Source organism: Amphibalanus amphitrite, unplaced genomic scaffold (assembly GCF_019059575.1).
Source record: "Amphibalanus amphitrite isolate SeventyFive unplaced genomic scaffold, NRLGWU_Aamphi_draft 000207F_arrow, whole genome shotgun sequence".
Classification (NCBI taxonomy): Eukaryota; Metazoa; Arthropoda; class Thecostraca; order Balanomorpha; family Balanidae; genus Amphibalanus; species Amphibalanus amphitrite.
Genome location: NW_024881702.1, coordinates 161,998 through 187,205, shown reverse-complemented (window position 1 = coordinate 187,205; position 25,208 = coordinate 161,998). Strand labels below are relative to the sequence as shown.

The window sequence follows — 25,208 nt, the reverse complement described above, 5'->3', positions numbered from 1 at the left end:
CGCAGTTCTGCCGGTATGTCCGGTGATTCACTGACCGCGCGGCGCGGAGCTGCCGGCTACTGGCGGCTGACCGGGCGGGCGGCCACTTCCCAGCCGGCACAGTGCACCGGCCGCCGACCCGCGCCACGTGACCGGCCGCAGCGGCCCGTTACAGCCGGCCGGCCGAGCGGGTCGACGAGTCGGCGGCGGCGACGGTGCGCAGTCAGTCGACGACCGACGCCAGAACGGAGCACAGGTGAGGAGAGGAGGGCCTGTGGGCGCCGAGACCGGCGTCTGCACTCGGTCGGCCGCCGCTCCCCCGTCCCCGCCACCTGCCGCTCAAACTCACTGTTCTCTAATGGCTGTTCTCGGCCAATGTGCCGATAGGCCGTGTGCTGATTTATTATTGCTTTCGCTTTGGCTGTTATTGTCCCGATTAGAAATAATTTCCGATGAAATGAAAATATCAGTGTGTAAGACGATCGCAATTCACTCAGTATTAAAAATTTGCTTTCATTTTCTCGTCAATATGACTAAACTTTCGTTGATTTCATATGCCGGTCCTGAAAGGCCCGATCCTTTAACATAATGACCGATAGGTAAGCCTGCCCTTGGGCAGCCGAAGCTTGATCCCAGGACACTACACAGGGCCAGCGTCCCTCGCCGCGGATTCACTTTTACCGTAACATTTTAGGAGTCACCCTGTAAGTACGTGTTTTCTTTACCCATTCCGTCTGTGTTTGCAGTGAATCGCACAAGTATGGCAGGCCTGCCTGCGTTTGAAGTGGGTTCCGCCGCGGCGACGGCGGCGGCGGCGACGACGGCCTCTGGCCTGGCGGCGGTGGAGCCGTCCGTGGATTCTGTCACTACGCTCTCCGTGCTGCTGATGAGTGAGTGACCTCAGTCTTACCTTACCGGGGGAGGGGAGGGGGGTCAGCGGCCAGGGACTAGTGACCTCAGTCTCACCGGGGGAGGGGGGGAGGGGGGGGGGGGGTCAGCGGCCGGGGACTAGTGACCTCAGTTTCACCGGGGGAGGGGGTGACAGTGACTGCTCTACTCCCCTTGTGCGTGCGGGGACCGTTCTGTTGGCATAAGTTTGGTGGTCGACGAAAAGCGTACCGTTTCACACAATTGCAATCGCTCATGTCACGCCACAATAGCAGAATAGGCGGGAATGCCTTTACTATTCTCAAGTTGACGATTCTCTCCCATTAGCTACCATCATTGAATGCCGTTGCGGTTTCGGTGAATATGCCGTATGTACTGTTATCATTTACCCTGCAGATGTACCTGACGCATACCTTCACACCATGTGTTGATCGCTGATGAGAAGTGTATGGTTTAATTTACAGTGTGGCGAGGACCTTGGATCTTGGCTTGTTTTCTCACTAATCTGTTACAACAGCGAAATGAACGATACTCGTCTAGGACGATTAGCATTTCGTAGATTTCTACGCTCGCTTTGTTTGACAATTTGGTGTGAACTCATGGCAGTCAAAGTTTCAATAACGCGGCTCGCTTCACGCGTTGGACCATGCGTGGATGGGCCGTTTTATGTAAGTCGCTCGTGATGCGCCGTAAGTCTCTGGTTCTTTGTCTCCCTGCCTCTCTTGATGCCACGGTCGGTGGAGGTAATGCTCGCTATGTAGGTCAGCGCAGTGCGCGCCTCACCTATCTGCCGCCGCGCGCGCGCGAGCGGGCCCGTTCTTCCGGCGCGCGCACGGCGTTTTTGGAGGCTGAGCCGGCGGCGGCGCGGCGGAGCGGGTCGGGCCCGGTGTGGCCGGGCCAGTGGGCCGCGCCGCCACCCGTCTCCGGCTCGTTAGCGCCGCCGGGCGGGGGCGGCGCACCGTTAGCGCTCCTCTAACGGTGGTGCCGCCAGCCGCCGGCTGCCGAGCGGTGCCAATCGCCGGGAAAACACTCAGCCGGCGCCCGCCGGCGGCACGGTGGTCGACCGTGACCGGTGCCCGCTCGGCCGCTTCTCTGCCTGAACCCACTGTCCGCCTATCGCCAGACACAGCGCCATCGGGTCCGGGTGGAATACGGTCTGCGCCTCCGTGGCACCGGGACGATATTGAGGTCTACTCGGCCATTCCATCGGGATATTTGTGTCACCCGTTGACCCGCGAAGTGCCGGGGATGCACCGCAGGGTGGCGGGTGGCTGGGCGCCGCTGTTTACCGCCAGCAGGCGCTGTGTGCGCCGCGGACACAGGTGTGACCGGGCGCGGCGCCGCGGCCGGGCGGCCGGCCGGCCGGCCCGTTAGTGGGTCGGGCGGACTGTGCAGCGCCGGTCAGTGACCGGGCACGACCGGCCGGCGCTCCGACGGGCCGTCCGGACCAGCACAGCAGGCACCGGCTGCGCTCCGGCGTCACTGCCAGCACCAGTCACACCGGAAAACCAGCCCTCTCAGTGGCCTGGCCGCGTTCGGACCGGGCAGTGGCCGGTAGCCTCACCAAAGCCGATTTAAGGCGCACCGGAAGGAACTCTGGGCCTTACGTGCGTCAGGTCGGCCGGTTTGACCGGCTTTGTCGGCCCAATTGACCGGCGCTGTTCTGGGCCGGCTGAGCCCCACTGTGACCTCGGTAGTCCAGAGTCCTCCCCAGCTCCCCCCCCCCCCCCCCACACACACACACACATCCGGTTCCACCGCCCGCGTTCATGCAGTGCGGGTCAGCACTGACAGTCCACCGCGCCGCCGCCGGTCACCTTCACCGTCACGCCTCCCACTGACCTTTTTGCAGACACACATTTATGATTTCACCTCGATAAATGGGTTATGAGCATTGTTAGGAGGATTAGTGACGTGTTGGCGATGAGACAAAGAATCTCACGAGTACCTACACGCTAATCGGCTGGGCAGCTGCGTGCCGCTCCAAATCCAGTCGTCGTCCCTGTGACCCAGGCTGAACAGGTCCCGGCTGACCGGTGCCGCCCCGTGCCCGTGTTTCAGTGGCCTACATGGCCCGGGCGACGTTCCCCAACTTCTTCAAGTCGCTGCTGGACGAGCGGCTGCTGGCGATGGCCGGTCTCACCACGCCCAACAGCACGACTGCACAGTGAGTGACGCCCGCCCCGCCGCCCCTCACCCGGATTGGAATGTAACTACCCCCTCGGAAGGTGACAGTGCCGTCCGGGAATCACGATGGTCCTACAATGTGTTCAGTACTGTCAGAACTATTTATAAGCCACATAACTATTCATGGCCCATAAATTCAAAATACCTTCACTTAATTTGTGTTAAAGACGCGAGGGCTGCGATTTTCTCGAACACGAGCGGGTTTATGTAGATCCGAGGGGTTCCCCAGAGGTAGTGCTGTGTATGTCCGTGCCGCCGCGGCGGCGTGTGGGCCGCAGTGGTCGGCGCTGACCCCGGTATGTCCGTGCCGCCGCCACAGGAAGTCGCGCGTCGAGGAGGAGGACGAGTGGTGGCACTTCCCCATCCACCTGCTGGCGCTGTGGCAGATGCGCCACCAGCCGCACCAGCAGGCCTGCGCGCGCCGGCTCGTCTGCGACCACGTCACCGCCGGAACGCCCGACCCCTTCTTCGACTTCGCCATGTGAGTGCGCAGCGGGACGGGCCCGGGGCAGGCCGACGGGGGCAGCCGACGGCCCTCGGGGACAGGCCCACAGAGCACCAGTCTCCCAGACTGAGGGCGTTAGCCACTTAGCCTGGTGGTAATCATCAGTGTACACCCGTAGTGTATGTATGTACCCAGTGGCATTTCATCTGAATGTCCAGTTACAAATGTTCACCGAACGCCAGTAATGCCATCCCAGTAAAGAGTACCGTATCGGGTTTCCGTTTTATAGCGCCGGTCTGCGTTGCGGCGCTGTCTGTGCACCCTGCCGCCGCCGCCGGCCGGTCGTCTGACTCTCCCCACCCCCTCTTCCCCGCAGCGGCGGCGTGGCCTACATGATGGGCGCCAGCGGCTCGCTCTCCATGGTCGACAAGCTGCAGTCGCTCGAGAACGAGGTGGTCGACTGCGAGAGGCTCGTGCCAGAGTGCGAGGGGCCCAAGCTGCGCGAGGCCATGAGCCTGGGTACCACCATTCAGAAGTTCTCGGCCATGGTGGCGGAGTGGCTGGGCTGGTAGCCGGCCGCCGAGCGTCTGCGTCTGTGTGTGTGTGTGTGCGTCTGTGTGTGTCTGTGTGTGTGCTGACTGCTGTTCGTTTGTTCTGAGCTGTGCGCGGCCGCTGAGGCGTTCGTAAAGAGACATTGATCGTGGGGCATTGATTTACACTGGAGACCAGCGGAGGGTCGGCACGGTTTGTGCTTTCGTCTATTTATATTTGTTATGTGGAGTCTGTTGTGGCGATCCGGAGAGGACGGTGCGCTGGAAGGACCGAGGACGCTTCAGGACAGAGTACTGTCCACTGTCGGATATTTATTGACGGTTTTTCGTAAGCACCGCTGGCGTACAATACTGTTTTATTGAGACCCTCGGACCCGCCGAGAACTCGAGGTTAAATAAAACGCTTTCGTATTAGCCGATATGTGACAGTGGAGTAACCGATACCGCCGCATCAGACAGTGTAGTAGCTGACACTGTCACATCTGACAGTAGAGTAGCTAACACAACTGGCAGTGGAGTAGCTGACACATCTGACAGTGGAGTAGCCGGCACTGTCACATTTTGCGGAAATAACCGATGATAACCAGCGCTGGAATCACCAACGAAATGACGAAATGACCTTAGTGGAATGACCAACGCTGCGCCAACGCTGTAACAGCGGAGTAGCCGACACTGGCTCCTCCAGCAGCCGAATTAAAGCTAGACGTTTCCTCTGTTACTGAGTGGTTTAGGGAGCACGGAAGCTGGGTCACCCTGACCCGGCCCGTCCCCAGTCGCCCGGCCGTGACGCCGAGACCCACCGGCCTGCACGGACGGTGTACGATGGTAGTGGTGGGCACACAGCCGTCCCGCGCCCCGCGCCGCGCCCAGCCAGCAGTCACGGCACAGTCGCTGCACGCCGCCGAGCAGGCGCGACTCCTCAGTGAGGGGTGCAGTCCGCCGACCAGCCTGTGGTGGCTGAACGCCGACACGGACTGGCCGCACGGGCGATGACATAACACGCCGTCCAAATAGATATTATCAATAACTTTATTGATTTACGTGACACATGATGATGATCAATGCATTGACATGACTGCGACTGCCATATGACGAATAGTACCACCGAAAGGGTTGAAAATCTGGTCACCGTTATCGGCCCCTCTCCGGATAAGTCCGGCCGTAAATTTTTACCGAATGAATACTCACTGCTCTCTACAATGGTCGTGATATGCGCAATAGAAACTCAGTACAATCGGTCAACAGATGCACCCGCCACTGCCCACAGACAAGGGAATGGGCCCCAGGGCGGCGCCCCCCCCCCCCCCCCGCGCCCCCTGTTCGGCGCGGATCGGACGACGTCCGCGGCCAGCGTTACCAACACGAGCAGTGACCGGCTGGCTGTCCCCACACCGTCCTCACCGCGGCGCCGACCTCCGTCGCCGCGGGCTGCTCGCTGACGACGCTCCGCGGCTCACAGGCCGGCGGCCGACGCAGCCGACTCGGGCGTCGGTCCGGCGTCCGTCAGCCGGCAGGAAGGACCCGGTCCGGTGTCCGTCAGCCGCAGGTCGGGCGTCGGCCCGGTGTCCATCAGCCGCAGGTCAGTAGCAGGAAGGACCCGGTCCAGTGTCCGTCAGCAGCATGTCGCGTCGTCGGTCCGGCGCCTGTCAGCCACAGGTCGCGGCGTCGGTCCGGCAACCGTCAGCCACAGGTCGCGGCGTCGGCCCGGCGTCCGTCAGCCGCAGGAAGGACCCGGTCCGGCGTTCGTCAGCCGGCAGGCGGCGGCGCCGGTCAGTTGGCCGACTCGCAGGCGTCGATCCAGTCGTTGTAGACGTCGATCGGCTCCGAGAGGATGTTGGTGTTGGTCTGGAAGTCCTCCAAGCACACCCGGCACGTCACACGGCCCGAATTCCGCGCCTTGTCCCTGCAACGCAGCGACCAATGGTGACAACCCACTCAAACCATCAGTCACGGCGCGGGTTGTCTGCTTTCTCTCTTCATCATCTATGAAAACTACAATTTTTTAGATGATGGGAATGTTCTGATTGTTTTATATATGAATGTTCGAGGTTGTGTGGGCTTTTTAAAGATAACTGAAGGAAATATGGAGGTAGTTAAAAACCTGCCAGTAAAATTGGGAGTAAAAATTGTTCTGAAAAAAAATTGGAGGTGAGTGAAAATCATTTTTATTTGGATGTCACTTCCCACCCACACTGGCAATTTTGGGGACACTGCAGCTGACTGAACTGTAAGTGAACTTTAAAAAAAAAAAACACTCAAGCTGGTAAAGTAGCATAGGTAGTGTATGATGCACAGTGATGTGGTGAGCTCATGCTTTTAATTTTAGAGTCTTATCCCCCCCTCCCCATCTGTTCACAGTATAGAAGAGGCCTTGCCTTGCAAGGGTTCAGTTTCAGGGTCTTGGGTTTGATCCCCAAATGTGTCATCACTCATCAGTATCACCAGTTTATAACCTGAACATTCTACATGATATGTATGCATGGCCTCGCTTGGTTCAGCCCGCCAAGTCAATGCTGATCGGGGGAAGACTACAAATCACTTTATGGGTACCGTAAAACGGGGTGTTAAGGGACAGTTTTGAGGTGTTTTGTTATATAACTCAAGAAGGGTTGGAGATAGAAGCATCAAATTGTCAGCATTTTATGTGGAATTTGGTGCTTTACATGCCTGCCACATTAAAGTTTTTAAGATGTATACCTGCATGTTAATTTTTATTATTTTTCACCACTGTCCCTTAGCACCCCAATGTGGGGTGTTAAGGGACACCTATATTATTCCAAGAAATGGTCATCAAATGCCCACAATTGGGGTGTGAAAGGGCAAAATATTTATTTATTGAAATGTTTTGCATATTCTGTCACAAAACAAGTCAGGTTCATTCACCACTAATGACCTTTCTAACCAATTACATGTAATGCAGTTTACGCTTGTGGAAAATGTGCTAATTATAAGGTAAACAGAACTAAAAAGTAATCTTCTGTCATCAATAAAAACCCATGTTGAAGCTAGTCACTTGTCATACTGTTGCCCTCTTTGTTTTAGCCTTTTTATGATGACATCACATTCACCTACATCAGTGAATGTAGTTGCCGGTCCCGTAGGTCATCAGTTGCCGGTCCCGTAGCTCAGTTGGTTAGAGCGTTGGACTCCGCGTGGTGAGAGCACGCGTTCCCGGTTATGACAGTCCGGGTTCGAAGCGCGAAGGGCGCTCGACATTTATGGGCCTCCTGACAGGTATGGCTGCGGTTGGTGGCAGGCCGTAGCCAGGCGAAGTCAGCGAGGGGACCGGCCGTGCGCGGCTTTGTGCGCACGTTAAACTTTGGACTCTAAATTCTGCCATAGAATCGGAATTGCGCGATCGGAGGGTAGAGGGCAGGGTCATCGCAACAAGCTTCGCTTAGCGGTGGCTCTGTCCTTGTGAATCCTTCCAATCAAAAGGTTCGGACTAAATTTATATAAAAAAAAAATAAAAAAAATCAGTCTCCATTGACCCATCATTGTAAAAGAGAGTGCTGAGATGTTTTTTTACATAACTTAAGATGTGTTAGAGATAAAAGCATGAACTTGCCAGCATTTTATGTGGAATTTGATGTTTTCCATGCCTACTGAAAGAAAACTTAATGAAATTATATTTAGATATTATTTTTTATTTTTTATTCCCTGTCCCTTAGCACCACACATCCACCTCAAAATATGCATGTATCCGGAAAAGAGGAAGAGGATGATGAATGAATGGGTGGATATGCACAAGTTTTTCAGGAAACATGTGCAATACATGTGACAATACACCTATGCATTCATTTTCCCTGTACACCCACTAGTTTATGTGGTGCACACAGAGTTTTGGAGATGTTTCAATTTTGAGAAAATGTAGCATGATTTTCAAATCCATTTTTGAACCAAATCACCTGCATGAAAACCCATACCATTTTGTCCTATGGTCAAGAGCAAAACAGTGTCCACTACCACACTAAAGTTTTTATTGAACCTTCTCAAATTAGGAAGTTAATATGACTCAAAGTTTTTCCCATGCAACTGTCCCTTAACACCCCACTGTCCCGACCCTTAACACCCCATTTTACGGTACCAATCGTTAACAGCTGTGTTCTTGCAGCATTGATTTGAGACCGTTACACCTGCACAAATTTGAAAGAATGGTCAGACTTATGTCCAGGATCTAGGCTAGCATAATAGCATCCTTAAGCGCAAGGCCCTGTTTCACCGGTGATAGCAGCACGCTGCTTTTACACGTGTCAAATTGGGTTTCCATGGAAACATCAACAGGCCCATTGCTCCAACACTACCACAAGTGTGACGTCAGCTTGCGCAATTTAATAGCAGCGTGGTAGCAGCATCCCGTGAAACACCGCCCAGAGGTCGGCAACCTTTTTTGGGATAGGATGCAATGAGGACCTGCTATAAGGAACCATTATAGCGATTGTACCTCATGAACAAGTACCTAATGAATTTAAAGCAAATGATGCTACAAAGATGTATAATTGATATAATTATGACTCACATTTTCACTTCACAGCTTTTTTCGTGGTTGCAGAACGGGCAGTTAAAGAGGAGATCCAATGGCTCAATATTCTTGCGCTTTGGTGGTGGTTTCCTGTTGCTTTTTCTTCGACCCATTTCAGCGCTTGGCTTGACTTAAATGCTCACTTAAATAGTGTCACAATACTCAACAGGCGCAACAGGCTTCCCAAACACAAGCAAGCTGACGCAAAAACGCTTCATGCGCAGAAACGCGCCATGCACGGAGAACTCATGTGCGCCGGTTTCGTCGGTGTTCTTTCCCACGCTCGATGTTATCTTCTAGGAAATGGCTAGTGTTTTGCTGGACGACGGTGAAAACAGGGCGCCTGGGGCGATTTGATCAAGGTTCGTGAAATTCACACGTGATGTTTTGCATGTAGAAGGCCGCACGGAGGGGGAGAAGCTCCAAATGTCACGTGACTAATATGCCCTCCGGCGCCCTGTTTTCACCGGCGTCCGTTTTGCTAACCTACCCAAGCGTTAAAACTTTTTTTTCACGGTGACTATAAATACTTTTTTAATGTCAGGAAAGAGTTGATTCATATTTTTGTTTTATTAACTAGTTTCAAGCAAAATATCAGGCAACTTTCATAAGAAAACACATTTTTCAAAATGTGACGTAATATTAGGCTGTCGAAAAACCCCATTACTGCAAGACAAGTCGAAAATAGAAAGATACATAGATTATATTACGCTTCAGCTCTGCATTGCATCATTATCATATTAATAATTCCATTTGTTTAAAAAAAATCATTTTCTGTTACTATCTTTCGTAATCTTTCGGACCCTCCCACCTTAACATTAGATTTGAGTTGAGATAGCCAAAATGGGGTCCCTGTCTCACAATTACCGGTTTCGGCACTCACAACATCGAGAAATGCCTTAAATCGGAAATATTGAATTTCAAAATTGCAGCATTTTGATTCAGAGGGGCTAATGCAAAGGAATACCCCTCTGAATGTGTGACGTCAGCGCAGATATCTAACGATTTTTAAATGTTTGACTAAAACGTTTTGTAGCACGCGGTGGTATATGCCGCTTTGCGCGCAACAAACGCCGCACTTTCAAATAAAGTCGCTAGGAACAGCGGAGATCCCAAAAAGTAAACAACTGTAAAAGTCTAATATCTTGAAAACCAGTGAATATTTTTCGATGAAATTTGGTAGATATTCGTTTTCGCTCTTTCTGAACCGAGCGACATCACTTTCATGCCAATTCATTAACTTTTTTGAAGGTGGGAGGGTCCCTTTAATGGGTAAGAAAAGGGATATTTACCGTACTTACGTCATTTCCCTCTTTCTTTGCACGTGTTGACGTTTATACTGGCTTGTGTTGAACACATAGCATTTTTCACAACAAATGCTCAATCGGTTGCGGTACAACACCTTAAAAACGACCTCCCGACGCTTCTCGGGGACGACACAACCGACACAACATTGACAAACCTGGTACTTGATTTCGTCCTAACATCACCCTACTCAGAGCTACTTTAACGGCCTTGACTGTTAGCAGGCGCCCGTTTCGCTACCACCAGGCTGACTTGTGATACGGGATGGGTCGGGTTTTTCGCTGGTGCCGAAACACAGAGCTTCGGTGGCAGACGGGTTTTCTCCTGCCGCTGGAGCAGGCTTAGAGGCTCAGCGGCCCAGCGAGCTACACCAGCGGACCCCGGCCGCTGAACAGCGGCGGCGGCCGGGTTGAACGACCACAGACAACCGTCGGCCGCCAACTGCAGCAGCGACAGATTCCCCATCCTCCAAACCATTCCTTTCATCGTGACGCTTAAACATTCACAAACCCCATCCCTCCCAGCGACATATCCCCCACTCTTCAAACCATTCCTGTCATCAAACTCTCGTAACCTTACCATTCACAAACTTCCTCCTTCCCTCCCTTCACAAACATCAATTTACCGGTAAGTTTCACTGTCATTTATGTGTCTTAACGTAAATTCATGGGTTTTTTCCCATATTCATGGCATAGTACATGGATATGGGTTTTCCCATGTTGTCTTGCTGTAAAAGTGGCCACCGGTCTTAGTTAGGACGGCCGGTTTGTTTTGCGCGGCGTAGTTAGGTCGCCGCCCTCCTCGCGAGGCCGGTAACGTAAGTTAGGGCCACAAAAAAAAAAAAAAAAAAAAAGGTTGCCTTGGCTCTTGCCTTGGCTCAAAAGCGCATTGCGATTTGCGCGTTGTTGTTGCGCGTGGTTGCGCGCCGGCAAGGCCGTGGGTGGTGGGTGAGTGATGGAGGAGAGAGGTAGTGGATTGTGGGAATTATATGGACTCAATCAAGGCTCAATCTATCGTCTGGAAGAAGATAGGAGGCCCCTCTTGCGTGGAGACTAACCCCGAATTCGCAGTCTCCTTGGACGAATACTGGCCTCCATTTTACCTTTGGTGGCCTTCAGGCTTCAGGTCACTGCTGAGGTCCTCAGCAGTGACCTGATCGAAAATGGCCTGCCCTTATCCTTGTTAACCTTCGCCCCAGTGGGGGGGGGGGCATATGTTACCACCCTGTCACGTTTTTTGCGTGTGAATAAAAAACCGTGGCGCGTAGCGCCGTGCCGCTTGGGGTAGCTTTTTGGGTAAAAGTATACATTGAGTCCGAGTGACTTTAAAGATAAAGTTTTCATATTCTTACATTATTTGACATCCTGAATCAAAACATGATACTTATATGTCCTGGAAATAAAAGAAAAAACATAATCAAACCTGACCTAACCTTACCTATTTACCTACAACCTACCAACCTACAACCTACAAACCTACAACCTAACAACCTAAAACCTACAAACCTACCAACCTAAAACCTACAAACCTACAACCTAACCTAACCTAAAACCATAATTTTTTTGCTGTTGCATATTTGTATCAACAGCGTCACAATTGTCCACTCGGACCTAATATATACTTGATCCGTGTGTATGGCGTACGCATAGGAACAGTCCAAATATTTCAGAATCACAATGATTTAGACTATCACAATGATTTAGACCACTCGTGATGACCAAGTTATCATACCGCTTTTTGTACATCAATTTTGGACAATGTGTGAAATTTTTGACCCCAGGTCATGTCAGGTCAGGTCACCAGGTCAAGTTAACTGACCAAGCTTAAAAAAAGTTTGCAATCATGTCCAGCCTGCAGTGTTTGTCAGAAAGGTTTTAGACTTGGTGGATTGCATGCTGTTATGGGCACCTACAATTTGTATATCTCAGATTTTGTATATCCTATTATCCGTGGCCTAAGGTCAGGTCAGTGGTGTGACCTTTCCATTACAAGTCCATGGAGAAAAATGCTAATGCCTCTTGATCCGTGTGTATGGCGTATGCATAGGAACAGTCCAAATATTTCAGAATCACAATGATTTAGACTATCACAATGATTTAGACCACTCGTGATGACCAAGTTGTCATTTTTGCTGATAGCCTCTAGAAAGGTCATCCGAGATCATTTGAGGCTACAAACAGTCTTTTGCCAATAACTCGCGATTGGAAAGAGATAGAACGCTGGGGATGGTCTCATTGTGTTTGTCTTGTTGAGACGCATCGACTGATATGCAACATGACCTTTTCCGGTCAGGTCATGACCTTGACCTGAGGTCAAATTTTCAAGTTGACCTTTCAAGGTCAAATTATAGTTCATTCGACGCGTCTCGGCGAGGGAAACACGATTCTGGCAATATAAATGTCATGGCTTTTTGTAGGCTAAAGTTATTGTCGAAAAACACTTTTCATAAAAGCAGCTATTTTTGGAGTTTCTGCCCTCTGGAGGCTAAACCGTTGACCTAAGGTCAATATTGATAACGGCCTTATCAAAAGAAGAGTTCAAAAGCTATCGATTGCTTTTCCATGCGTTTTTCTAGCTATCATAGTTCCTTAGATAGCGGCATGTTTTCTGAAAAATATAATGACAATTAGCAAATTTTGACCTTTGATGACCTCTGGTGACCCCCATATTGCTCTAAGGTGAAAAATGACCGAAATATTTTCAATCGTACGCATTGAGAGTTATCGACTGCTTTTTACCGCGTCTTTCTAGCCCTCTTAGTTTTTGAGTTAGAGGTGGGTGGAAACATATGCCCCCCCTCCCCCCCCACTAGGGCGAAGTTGGCTGAGACCGCCACTGGGGCGCGGATTAAAGATCTTATAGCTAGCTATCTTATTTCATTTTCCGGATCTTTCTTATTTTGTTTTAGAGATAAATGGTTCCTGGGGGGGGGGCTGAGGCTCCCACCAGGGTGAGCCTGAACAACTGGATATGGTGAATATAATGATTAACAACATGATTGCCGACAAACACATGCATATGAAAATATACTTATAGAAATGTCCAACAAATTGGCAACCTTTTTGTAGAATGCATGTTTAAATGCATCAATTTTCATTTGTGGGTTTCACAAAAATGTATTTGAGTCAAATCTGCCTCTAATGACTATCCAGTTTGTGTTTATTCAGTTATCATGGAAACACCTTTGTATTGAACCTGATTTGTCTTCACTCCTGTTCCAGATAAGCTGCACTTCAAGCCACAGTCGAGATTTAGCTGCAGCAATGAGCTCCCATCTGTGCCAGGCACCACCCAGCATTTCCTAGTCAGCCTCTGTCAGTAGCAGATCTGCCTCATCTATCGTCTTCTTCGTCGCCTCTTCAGACATCCATCGGGCACCCCCCCCCCCGACACCCTCACTCTCTCCCCTCTCGCCACCCCTCAGGCGCTCTGTGGCCGCTCACGGCGCCCCACTGTCAGGATGGGTATCCAGGAGCTGCAGAGGTACATTGAGGTGCACGCGCCGTCGGCCTGCGTGCCGGTCGATCTGCTGAAGCTGGCGCGCGGTGTGACGCTGGGCCAGCCGCGCACGCCCAGCGCGCGCCGCCGGCCGCCGCCGGCCGTCCAGCTGTGCCTGGTGCTGGACGCCGAGTCGTGCCTGGACCGGCTCTACGGCGGCTTCTTCTCCGGTGAGCTCAGCGGCAGCGGCCACTCCTCGGGGTGGCAGGCAGCTCGCTTTGGATCGATAGTCCCTTTTCGATAGTTGGCAAAGAGAATGCAGTTGTTGATTGGTCTATGATATCCTCATATTCCGATATTTGTACTTTGCTAGAGGACCCCAGTGTGATTATGGAATTGTATTTTGATAAGGTCGTGTTAAAGCCGGAGCTGGTATGAGCTGAGCTGTGTTTGTGGCTGTCCCCGTCTGCGGGCCCTGCGCTCCGCTCTGACGGCCGCGCCGCCGGTCCGCTGCCGGCAGACTGGGTGTGTGGCGGCGAGTGGGGCCGCATGATGCACTTCCTCACCGTGCTCATCCAGACCATCCGCACCAACAACATGGAGCTGGCCGTCTTCTTTTCGGGCGCGCTCGAGCTGCCGCGCATGCGCGAGTGGGTCGGCCGCCAACACGCCCAGCGGAGACACATCAACCAGACGCTCAAGCACCTGGCTGTGAAGGCCACGCCGCCGCCCAAGGTGTGGTGGACGGCTCCGGCGTGTCTGCGCAGCGCGCTGCGGCTGGCGCTGCGCAGTCTGGACGTCCAGGTGCTCTGCTCGACAGACGAGCACCGCCAGGAGGTGATGGCGTTCTGCCACGAGAACAGCTACCACGGCCTGGTGGCCGAGGACGCCGAGTTCATCATGCTCAACCCGCCGCGCCTCTTCTCGGCCCGGCAGCTCAAACTCACATACAAGGTGAGACGGCGGCAGCGGCCGGCGGCTCTGCGGGGATACCATACGTACCGTGCCGCGTACCAGTGCACACTGCACCCGTGGAGCTCACTGTCACTGACTGGCACGGCGTTCAAACACAGCTAAAGCGTTGTTGTTGTTGTCTTTGCCTCCGCTTCTTAGTGAAGTGTCTCAGAGGCGCCCAGAGCCTGTCGGATCTGTCCAGAGCCTGTCGGCTCTGGGCGCCTCTGGCGGCCGCCGCCACGCTGGTCTCCGGGACCTCCTCCGTTGCTACTTACCACAGCTACCGCAGCTAACGTAGATCACCGTGATGTGGACGTACTATGATAGGTAAATGCCTTGTGAGCCTTTATCATATTATTTTTTATTTAGTTCTATTATACCTTTTATCTTTTTCTTTGCACTTATACCCACTTTATAGCCAGCATTTACTGACTCAGTACCAAGAATTGCCTCTCTGCCTCTGGTCATAGATTGGGTGTGGTCACTGGTCACTACGAGGTAAATGGATGAACTGCGACAGCGGTCTGTTATCCCGAGTGAGACGCGGGGGTGCTGGGACGCCAGAGCTGAACTGGCCTGACACCGATGCCGCCTGACACTGGGTGGGTGTGCCGCTCCTCTTCAGGGCACGCTGGAGACGAAGGAGTTCATCCTGCAGCAGGTGGCGCGCGGCCTGGACCTGCAGCCGAACCGGTTCAGTCTGCTGGCCGCCCTGCTGGGCAACTTCCTGCTTACGGACCAGGACCTGGCAGACTTCCACGAGTCGCTGCTGCAGGCCAGCCAGGCCAGGGTGAGGCAGCGGGACGGGTCAGACAGGGTCAGAGCGGGTCAGACAGATAGGTAGGGTCGGAACAGGTCAACGGACCGGGTCAGACAGGGTCAGAGCGGGTCAGACAGACGGGATCAGAGGGGGTCAGACGGGGTCAGACAGGCAGGCAGGGTCGGAACAGGTCAGCGGACCGGGTCAGATAGGGTCAGAGCGGGTCAGACAGACGGGGTCAGAGTGGGTGAGACAGACAGGCAGGCAGGGTCAGACAGGGTCAGTGCGGACCGGGCGAGCCAGCGGGGCGGCAGACGGGACCGGGCCAGGGCCACTGCCTGCCGCTGTTGGACTGTGGGTCGGAGGGAGCTCTGCAGAGGTGTCGGCAGTGACCGCGCCCCTCGGTCGGCAGGCAGAGCCGCCCGGCACCCCGGCCGCGCCGGACGCCGACGCCGCGCTGCAGCTGCAGCTGGTCGGCGCCGTCCTCCAGTTCGTCCGCTCGCTGCCCTCCGTCGACCGGCTCGACGCCGTCGGAGAGCGCGTCTTCGGCGACGCGTCCGACCCGCGCGTGGCCAGGCTTAAGGAGAGTGTGGCCTACTTCGGCGACGGGTCGCGCGACGGCTACTTCCGGCACAAATCGCTCAGCGGTGGGTGGGGCGCCGCGCCCCGCGGTGCCTGGGGGTGGCCGCCGCTCAGTGGTGGTTTATGTGGGACAGTTTGTCGCCATTAATTGTCAGTGCACCCCACCCAGTTGTTAAACTTATGAAATTAATATGACAACGCAGTGAAGTTGTACAAAGTTCATCTCTCACGGTGCTACTGTCGTAAGTCGTAAGTCGCTGTCTCAAGCGGTGATAATGTCGCTGGCGGCTGTCTCACCCTGTGACACTGTCTGTGGCCGCTGTCTCTCCCTGTGATACTGTCGGTGACCGCTGTCTCTCCGGCCTGTGACACTGTGTGTGACCGCTGTCTCTCCCTGTGACACTGTCGGTAAGCCGCTGTCTCTCCCTGTGACACTGTCGGTGACCGCTGTCTCTCCCTGTCACACTGTCGGTGACCGCTGTCTCTCCCTGTCACACTGTCGGTGACCGCTCTCTCCCTGTCACACTGTCGGTGACCGCTGTCTCCTCTCCCTGTGACACTGTCGGTGACCGCTGTCTCTGCCTGTGACACTGTCGGTGACCGCTGTCTCTCCCTGTCACACTGTCGGTGACCGCTGTCTCTCCCTGTCACACTGTCGGTGACCGCTGTCTCTCCCTGTGACACTGTCGGTGACCGCTGTCTCTCCCTGTGACACTGTCGGTAAGCCGCTGTCTCTCCCTGTGACACTGTCGGTGACCGCTGTCTCTCCCTGTGACACTGTCGGTGACCGCTGTCTCTCCCTGTGACACTGTCGGTGACCGGGCTGTCTCACCCTGTGACACTGTCTGTGGCCGCTGTCTCTCCCTGTGATACTGTCGGTGACCGCTGTCTCTCCGGCCTGTGACACTGTGTGTGACCGCTGTCTCTCCCTGTGACACTGTCGGTAAGCCGCTGTCTCTCCCTGTGACACTGTCGGTGACCGCTGTCTCTCCCTGTCACACTGTCGGTGACCGCTGTCTCTCCCTGTCACACTGTCGGTGACCGCTCTCTCCCTGTCACACTGTCGGTGACCGCTGTCTCTCCCTGTGACACTGTCGGTGACCGCTGTCTCTGCCTGTGACACTGTCGGTGACCGCTGTCTCTCCCTGTCACACTGTCGGTGACCGCTGTCTCTCCCTGTCACACTGTCGGTGACCGCTCTCTCCCTGTCACACTGTCGGTGACCGCTGTCTCTCCCTGTGACACTGTCGGTGACCGCTGTCTCTGCCTGTGACACTGTCGGTGACCGCTGTCTCTCCCTGTCACACTGTCGGTGACCGCTGTCTCTCCCTGTCACACTGTCGGTGACCGCTCTCTCCCTGTCACACTGTCGGTGACCGCTGTCTCTCCCTGTGACACTGTCGGTGACCGCTGTCTCTCCCTGTGACACTGTCTGTGGCCGCTGTCTCTCCCTGTGATACTGTCGGTGACCGCTGTCTCTCCGGCCTGTGACACTGTGTGTGACCGCTGTCTCTCCCTGTGACACTGTCGGTAAGCCGCTGTCTCTCCCTGTGACACTGTCGGTGACCGCTGTCTCTCCCTGTCACACTGTCGGTGACCGCTGTCTCTCCCTGTCACACTGTCGGTGACCGCTCTCTCCCTGTCACACTGTCGGTGACCGCTGTCTCTCCCTGTGACACTGTCGGTGACCGCTGTCTCTGCCTGTGACACTGTCGGTGACCGCTGTCTCTCCCTGTCACACTGTCGGTGACCGCTGTCTCTCCCTGTCACACTGTCGGTGACCGCTCTCTCCCTGTCACACTGTCGGTGACCGCTGTCTCTCCCTGTGACACTGTCGGTGACCGCTGTCTCTCCCTGTGACACTGTCGGTAAGCCGCTGTCTCTCCCTGTGACACTGTCGGTGACCGCTGTCTCTCCCTGTGACACTGTCGGTGACCGCTGTCTCTCCCTGTGACACTGTCGGTGACCGGGCTGTCTCACCCTGTGACACTGTCTGTGGCCGCTGTCTCTCCCTGTGATACTGTCAGTGACCGCTGTCTCTCCGGCCTGTGACACTGTCTGTGACCGCTGTCTCTCCTTGTGACACTGTCGGTAAGCCGCTGTCTCTCCCTGTGACACTGTCGGTGACCGCTGTCTCTCCCTGTGACACTGTCGGTAAGCCGCTGTCTCTCCCTGTGACACTGTCGGTGACCGCTGTCTCTCCCTGTGACACTGTCGGTGACCGCTGTCTCTCCCTGTGACACTGTCGGTGACCGGGCTGTCTCACCCTGTGACACTGTCTGTGGCCGCTGTCTCTCCCTGTGACACTGTCGGTAAGCCGCTGTCTCTCCCTGTGACACTGTCTGTGGCGCTGTCTCTCCCTGTGACACTGTCGGTGACCGCTGTCTCTCCCTGTGACACTGTCGGTAAGCCGCTGTCTCTCCCTGTGACACTGTCGGTGACCGCTGTCTCTCCCTGTGACACTGTCGGTGACCGCTGTCTCTCCCTGTGACACTGTCGGTGACCGCTGTCTCTGCCTGTGACACTGTCGGTGACCGCTGTCTCTCCCTGTGACACTGTCTGTGGCCGCTGTCTCTCCCTGTGACACTCTGTGACCGCTGTCTCTCCTTGTGTCTCTCCTGTCTCCTGACTGTCTCTCCCTGTGACACTGTCGGTAAGCCGCTGTCTCTCCCTGTGACACTGTCGGTGGCCGCTGTCTCTCCCTGTGACACTGTCGGTGACCGCTGTCTCTCCCTGTGACACTGTCGGTGACCGTTGTCTCTCCCTGTGACACTGTCGGTGACCGCTGTCTCTCCCTGTGACGCTGTCGGTGACCGCTGTCTCTCCCTGTGACACTGTCGGTGACCGCTGTCTCTCCCTGTGACACTGTAGGTGACCGCTGTCTCTCCCTGTGACACTCTGTGACCGCTGTCTCTCCCTGTCACACTGTCGGTAAGCCGCTGTCTCTCCCTGTTACACTGTCTGTGACCGCTGTCTCTCCCTGTGACACTGTCGGTAAGCCGCTGTCTCAGGCCGTCCGCCCGCCCGCAGGCGCCCTGAACGGCAGCTGCTCGGTGCTGGCCGCGGAGCGCAGCTCGGACGCCGGCGGCGGCTCGCTCTCGGGGCCGCCGTCGGTGCCCTCGGACCCGGGGTCGGTGCTCGACGTGGCGCCGGCCGCGCAGACACGAGCGGGCGGCCGGACCGACGAGCAGGCCGACTGTCTGGCCAGGAGGTTCGGACTGCTGGGATTGGACAGTGAGTCTGGGACAGGGCCGGTGGGGAGTTGGGCCGGGTCTGGGACAGGGCCGGTGGGGTGTCGGGCAGGGTTGGTGGGGGGTCGGGGCTGGTGGGGAGTTGGACAGGGCTGGTGGGGAGTTGGACAGGGCTGGTGGGGTGCCGGGGCCGGTCTGGGACAGGGCCGATGGGAAGCAGGTCTGGGACTGGGACGGACCGGTGGGGTGTCGGGGCGGGTCTGAGTCCCAGGGTCTTATTCCTCAGACTCTGCGGTATCTTTCCGACCTGGAGCAATGTGCAGTGTACGACGGCGTGTATTTGTTTCACTCCGGCCCATCTGGTTTTGTTTGCAGTTAATTTACTTGTTTAACGTAACATTAATTGAATATTTTGACAACGGTTTCTTTGATATTGAGGTCTGTCTGTCGCTGTGGTAAGAGTGGTCTCACGGCGTTCCGATTTGTTCACCGGTGATCTCTGCAGACCTGTGAGATACCCTTCCCCTGTTCTGGAGCTGACCTGGGGTCGATCCTTCACGTGCCTGTGACCTGGGAGCTGTGGTCTGTGGTCCATTCCGTCCCTGCAGCCGTGGCCCATTCGGTCCCCTGTGGTCCCTACCCTATCGTCCCCTTTGGTCCGTCCCCTGTTGTCCGTCCGCTATGGTCCATACCCTCCTTTCCCCTGTGGCCCGATCCCTGTGATCCCTTCCTACTCTATCGTCTCCTGTAGTCCGCACCCTCCCGTCTCCTGTGTTCTGTACGGTCCCGTCTGGACCTGTGGTTCGTACCCTCCCGTCCCCCGTGGTCCGCACCCTCCCGTCTCCTGTGGTCCGTACCCTCCCGTCCCCCGTGGTCCGTACGGTCCCGTCTCCTGTGCCCTGTACCCTCCCGCCTCCCGTGGTCCGTACCCTCCCGTCCCCCGTGGTCCGTACGGTGGCGCCCCCGCCGCCGCTCTGACAGTCTTCTGGTGGCCGCCAGTGGACGCCTACGTACCGGGCACGGCGCCCGGTTCGTACAGCGACGACCGGCCCGCCAACGGACACTCCAGCGCGGTGAGTGGAGCGACTGGGCGCTGGGCAGCGCGGCCCGAGACAGAGGTCGGCGCCGCGTGCGCCGGCCACTGGACCGGGGGAGGGGTCACCGACACTCGTACCGGGACTGGGGACCGGGTGGGCAGAGACAGACAGAAACAGACTGACAGACAGATACAAAGACAGATAGGCAGACGAACGGAACGGAACGGAACGGAACGGACGGACGGACGGACGGACGGACGGACGGACGGACGGACGGACGGACGGACGGATGAACGAACGAACGAACGAACGAACGAACGAACGAACGAACGAACGAACGAACGGACGGACGGACGGACGGACGGACGGACGGACGGAGGGAAGGGCCGATGGGAAGACGGATAGACAGACGTTCAGACAGACACTGTCGCTCGGGTGGACAGAGAAACAGATGGACCGACAGAGCAGTTCATCGGTCGGACAGACTGACACAGACGGACACGGGCAAACGGACCGGCGGACACTAGACGGACGGAGGAGCAGTACATCCGGCGGACGGAGGGGCAGAGAGGCATGGACGGGCCGACAGATTGGCGGTCAGACAGGCGGAGACAGATGTTTTATACCCGAGGGCGCCACTGGTTCGGGGACGGTGCGGTGTTTTATACCCGGGGGCGCCGGTGGTTCGGGGACGGTGCGGTGTTTTATACCCGGGGGCGCCGGTGGTTCGGGGACGGTGCGGTGTTTTATACCCGGGGGCGCCGGTGGTTCGGGAACGGTGCGGCGGAGTGGTTCACAGGACGAGGGTCCCTGTACTTATCGCCTTGGAGGGCCACCTGTCACGGAGAGCCCGGCGGAGGCGCCGTCCGTTCTAGCGCGCCTATTTCCGGAGATGGAAGCGAATCAGGGCGGCGGGTGTGGGTGCGAGACTATTCTGGATGTGCTCTGGAATAAGGGCAATTCCACGACAAATCACCTAATTTTTTTCCAATTGTTCACCATGACCTCTCCGATTTTGCTCAAATTTGGCATGTAAGTTGACCTATGGGCACTACTTCGTCCCAGTAAATTTTTAGTCTCTAGGTCACAGGGGTCATGAGATATGGGTCATGCAAATTTTTAGGTTTTCCGGAACATTGAAAAATAAAGTATTTTTTATCTCTGCAACGGTTCACCGGATCAAAAAAAGTTATATATGAAATAAGAAGCGCAAAGGCTGGTGCGTCTAGCAAAAATGTGAACGAAACCCCAGGGTCATTTTTGACCCTTTGACCTCGTGACCTTTTCTTGACCCCGTGACCTTTCAAATTTGTCCTATTTTAAAAATTCTGATTTTTTCTATCAGAGATGTCTTATCCATGCTCTGAATAGTGGCATGTGATTTGGTTGGTATATCGGACCCGTTGACCTCAAACTGAGGTCAACAATGTGGTCATGACCTGACATGAAAATGACATCTGCCGAGAACGTCGAGAATCATAGGCAATATGGGTGTCATATGAAAGCTTACTTCACGGAGAATACATTGGTGGTGTTTTTGAGTAGGTATGGGCCGGGTCAAGGTCACATTAGGTCAGTGACCTAACACAGCATTGTGTTCTTTGAAGGTGGCGTATTTTATTTGTTTGGTAAGCCCAGTGATCAGCACACAATAAAAAGGAAACAAAACGTCATAAAACACCATCTGTCTTTATTCAAAAAGCACAGATAAAATGCATTCACCCATATACACACACTCGCACAAACACACACACACATACATACACCTTGTTCGAGGAAGATCTTTCAAACAAACCTCAGTAACACACGCGGTGTGAAGAACGAGTCTCAGAAGACTAGGAGAGCTTGAAGGCTGCTATGGTGTGGGAGTCGAGCGGTACAAAGCGGTGAAACGTCCTGGTACACCTACTACTGTACCTACTACCTACCCTTCACCGTGCGGGCACTTGTGAACCGTTCTCTTTCATTTTCGTCTTCGTTCCTGCTATTTGCGTTGCCGAAACGAAGAAGAAATGCATTTTATCGGTAAGGTGGTCCTCACAGTATTACCAATACCATAGCATGCGCTTTTGCCATGCGAGGTGGCAAAAAATCCACTCACATTGAACACCGAAATCCTCGGCATGATGACATATATTTGCAAAATTGTATTTGTTCTTGTACTGGGACGCTGCTCCGTCAGAGAAGTAGTGTATTTTTTAGTCTTGGGCATTCATTTCAAATGTGGGGAATAACCACTGCCTGAAATGCCGCTTCAGCTCCCGCGTCAGCTCCCGCAACGCAAATAGCAGAAACGAAGACAAAAATGAAAGAACGCTTCACAAGTGCCCGCATGGTGAAGGGTACCATGACGTTTCACCGCTTTGTACTGCTCGACTCCAATACCATAGCAGCCTTCAAGCTGTCCGAGTCTTCTGAGACTCGTTCTTCACAGCCCGTGTGTCACTGGGGTTTGTTTGAAAGAACTTCCTCGAACAAGGTGTATGAATGTGTGTGTTTTTGCGAGTGTGTTTATATGGGTATGTGTGCATTTTATCTCTGCTTTTTGAATAAAAAAGACGTTTTATGACGTTTTGTTTCCTTTTTATTGTATGCTGATCACTGGACTTACCAAACAAATAAAATACGCCACCTTCAAAGAACACAATGCTGCGTTAGGTCACTGACCTAATGTGACCTTGACCCGGCCCATACCTACTCAAAAACACCACCAATGTATTCTCCGTGAAGTTAGCTTTCATATGACACTCATATTGCCTATGATTCATGACGTTCTCGGCAGATGTCATTGTCATGTCAGGTCATGACCACATTGTTGACCTCAGTTTGAGGTCAACAGGTCCGATATACCAACCAAATCACATACCACTATTAAGAGCATGGATAAGACATCTCTGATAGAAAAAATCAGAATTTTTAAAATAGGACAAATTTGAAAGGTCACGGGGTCAAGAAAAGGTCACAAGGTCACAAGGTCAAAAAATGACCCTGAGGTTTCGGTCACATTTTTGCTAGACGCACCAGCCTGTGCGCTTATTATTTCATATATAACTTTTTTTGATACGGTGAACCGTTGCAGAGATAAAAAATACTTTATATTTCAATATTCCGGGAAACCTTAAAATTTGCATGATCCATATCTCATGACCCCTGTGACCTAGAGACTAAAAATTCACTGGGACGTAGTAGTGCCCATAGGTCAACTTGCATGCCAAATTTGAGCAAAATCGGAGAGGTCATGGTGAACATGCCTAGGTGATCTGTCATGGAATTGCCCATAACTAATCGGAACAGGTGCTGACTACTGGCAGCGAGAGCTGATTAATTTCCATAAATACATTTGCTGTTGTAAGAAAGTGAATCGGAGCGGGATGCTGCCAAGCCCAACTCGACAGAGACATTATGTCGGCGCTGAACTAATGTTATGAAAACAGTAGCACGTGAGGCTGCGTCGCCTGCTCTCCCTCTCTGTGGCGGTGTAGCTTTCCGCTCTTACTCAGCTTCCTCTGGAAACGGCCTGTAACACCGCTATCCGGTGCCCCCCCCCCCCGCCCCCCCCCCCCCCCCGAGCTGTGAGTAACCGTTCGCCCTCAGGCTGAGTGATCGGCCGGCCAGCTCAGAGGCCGTCCCCGCCCCCGGCTGTTAGTGCCAGCTCAGAGGCCGAGTTCCGCGCGCGGTGTCGGCGCCGCGCTGTTAGTAAACAGTCGGCCGAGGGCGGGCGGGCGGGCGTCGTCAGTGGCCGGGCTGACCGCACGCTGGTCTGAGTCAGCCGGCCCACTCATCCCGACCGGGCCGGGCCGGGTGCGCGTCACTGCGCAGTGCCCGGGCGGCCCGAGTCCGGTGACGGGGCGGACCACGCACACACACACACACACACGCACACACACACACACACACACACACACACACACACACACACACACACACACACACACACACACACACACACACACACACACACTGCGTGTCCCGTCCGGCGGGCGTGGGGGGGGGTGGCGAGCCAACTGCGGGGAGGGGGGCAGAGCCGGCGCCGACGGGCCCGGCTGGTCACCTGATCAGCGTTTGGGCAGCAGCTCAGTGTTGTCACTGGTTTCAGTTGTTGGCACATGTCGGTGAGCCTGGTGCAACATTCAGGTTGTTTTCAGAAGGGAAGGGTCAGAAGCCAGGAAGGCAGAGTTTCGTTGCTGGATCACCCGTGTGACTGGTGCCGTTAAATCTCTGCCCAGTAGCGGGCTAGCTCACCTGTCCAGGGCCCTGCGAGGGCTGGCGCTCACTCAGCCTCCATGTCCACAGCGGGGTGTGTCTGGGCGCTGAAGCCTGTATCTCGCCAAGAGGGACCGACGTTCCGCCACGCCGCGCTGCTGTTGTGGCTAGCATGCCCGCGCTGTAAGCAAAGGGACGGATATCTTTCGTTCAGCTTACTTCAAGTGACCTTTATTTTCCCAAGGCGTGGTTACAGTGTAATGTGGATTGACCATTTTATTGTCGAGGGCCATTGCGTAAGTTAATTCGAACACTGCCAAATTTTAACATGATAATTTTTATGAAATACTTTGGGCATTGTGGGACTATAAAATAACTTTGGATGTGAACAGCATTACTCTGATAGCAGCTGCGGTCCCGTAGAACCGCGGTAGTCAATGAGGTCCTGAAAGCTCTATGCTTCAGCCAAGCGCGTATTCATATACCAGCAATGATCCGCCCGGCCTGGAGTCGGAGTCAGCGACCGGGGCTGCCTGCATCTCGGCCTTACCCGGCTTCCCTGGAACCGTATTGTGCTCGCTCCCTCTGCACAGCGTTCTGGAACAAGGCAGCGTCGTACGTCTGCCTACGTAGAAACGGTTCTCCTCTGAACTTCGAGAAACCGAGTTGTGCCGCAGATGTCTGAGGCTCAATAGAGGGGTCGGTAATACGACGTGTCTGCCTATTCTGCCTACCGCTGCCCCCCCCCCCCGCCCCCTCAGGGCGCCGAGGGTCCGGTGGTGACGCTAACTCCCCCCCCCTCCCCCAGAGCACCGAGGGTCCGGTGGTGACTGACCCCCCCCCCCCCCCTCCCTCAGGGCGCCGAGGGTCCGGCGGTGCTGCTGACACCCCCACCCCCACCCCCCTCAGGGCGCCGAGGGTCCGGCGGTGACGCTGACGCCGCCGCCGCTGCCGCCCGTCACTGCCGAGGTGCTGCGAACGGCCGGCGAGCGGCACCGGCGCGGTCTGATGACACCCTGGGTGTACCAGGTCCTCACAAAAGTAAACACACCCGCGGTCACACCCGCGGTACTGCCGAGCCGGCAGGCGACGCGACCACTACTTCCTTCTGATGTACTGAACGTCAAAGGTCTTTGATTAAGAGCATCACAACAAGTTACTTTTCA

At 54.7% G+C, this 25,208-nt stretch overlaps 3 protein-coding genes across 3 annotated transcripts in view; 2 read left to right on the top strand and 1 right to left on the bottom strand.

Annotated features, from left to right (window-relative positions):
* LOC122385071 lies at positions 1-4,464 on the top strand. The gene is made up of 5 exons (XM_043373061.1): positions 1-235; positions 726-869; positions 2,929-3,034; positions 3,374-3,535; positions 3,876-4,464. Exons 1-5 carry the CDS (start codon positions 16-18, stop codon positions 4,069-4,071), a joined length of 828 nt encoding a protein of 275 aa, XP_043228996.1. The 5' UTR covers positions 1-15; the 3' UTR covers positions 4,072-4,464.
* Positions 4,465-5,061: 597 nt separating this feature from the next.
* Positions 5,062-8,852, bottom strand: LOC122385070 (transcription elongation factor 1 homolog). The gene is made up of 2 exons (XM_043373059.1): positions 8,570-8,852; positions 5,062-5,953 (listed from the first exon to the last, which is right to left on the bottom strand). Exons 1-2 carry the CDS (start codon positions 8,683-8,685, stop codon positions 5,821-5,823), a joined length of 249 nt encoding a protein of 82 aa, XP_043228994.1. The 5' UTR covers positions 8,686-8,852; the 3' UTR covers positions 5,062-5,820.
* A 4,252-nt stretch (positions 8,853-13,104) lies between these two features.
* The window catches only part of LOC122385078 (constitutive coactivator of PPAR-gamma-like protein 1), a 35,762-nt gene continuing 23,658 nt past the window's right edge, over positions 13,105-25,208 (top strand). The window contains exons 1-7 of the mRNA XM_043373079.1: positions 13,105-13,545; positions 13,836-14,269; positions 14,895-15,059; positions 15,442-15,676; positions 18,642-18,845; positions 19,802-19,875; positions 24,952-25,083. Of these exons, the coding sequence (XP_043229014.1) occupies positions 13,338-13,545; positions 13,836-14,269; positions 14,895-15,059; positions 15,442-15,676; positions 18,642-18,845; positions 19,802-19,875; positions 24,952-25,083 (1,452 nt within the window). The 5' untranslated portion in view covers positions 13,105-13,337. The remainder of the gene's footprint in view (positions 13,546-13,835; positions 14,270-14,894; positions 15,060-15,441; positions 15,677-18,641; positions 18,846-19,801; positions 19,876-24,951; positions 25,084-25,208) is intronic.

What these genes read in the sequence shown, in the direction of transcription:
- LOC122385071 (XM_043373061.1), top strand. Translation starts at nt 16, where the DNA reads ATGTCCGGTGATTCACTGACCGCGCGGCGCGGAGCTGCCGGCTACTGG. An exon ending in GACGCCAGAACGGAGCACAG is followed by an intron (nt 236 to 725) that starts GTGAGGAGAGGA and finishes CTGTGTTTGCAG; the next exon opens with TGAATCGCACAAGTATGGCA. An exon ending in GCTCTCCGTGCTGCTGATGA is followed by an intron (nt 870 to 2,928) that starts GTGAGTGACCTC and finishes CCCGTGTTTCAG; the next exon opens with TGGCCTACATGGCCCGGGCG.
- LOC122385070 (XM_043373059.1), bottom strand. Translation starts at nt 8,685, where the DNA reads ATGGGTCGAAGAAAAAGCAACAGGAAACCACCACCAAAGCGCAAGAAT. An exon ending in AAAAGCTGTGAAGTGAAAAT is followed by an intron (nt 5,954 to 8,569) that starts GTGAGTCATAAT and finishes GCTGCGTTGCAG; the next exon opens with GGACAAGGCGCGGAATTCGG.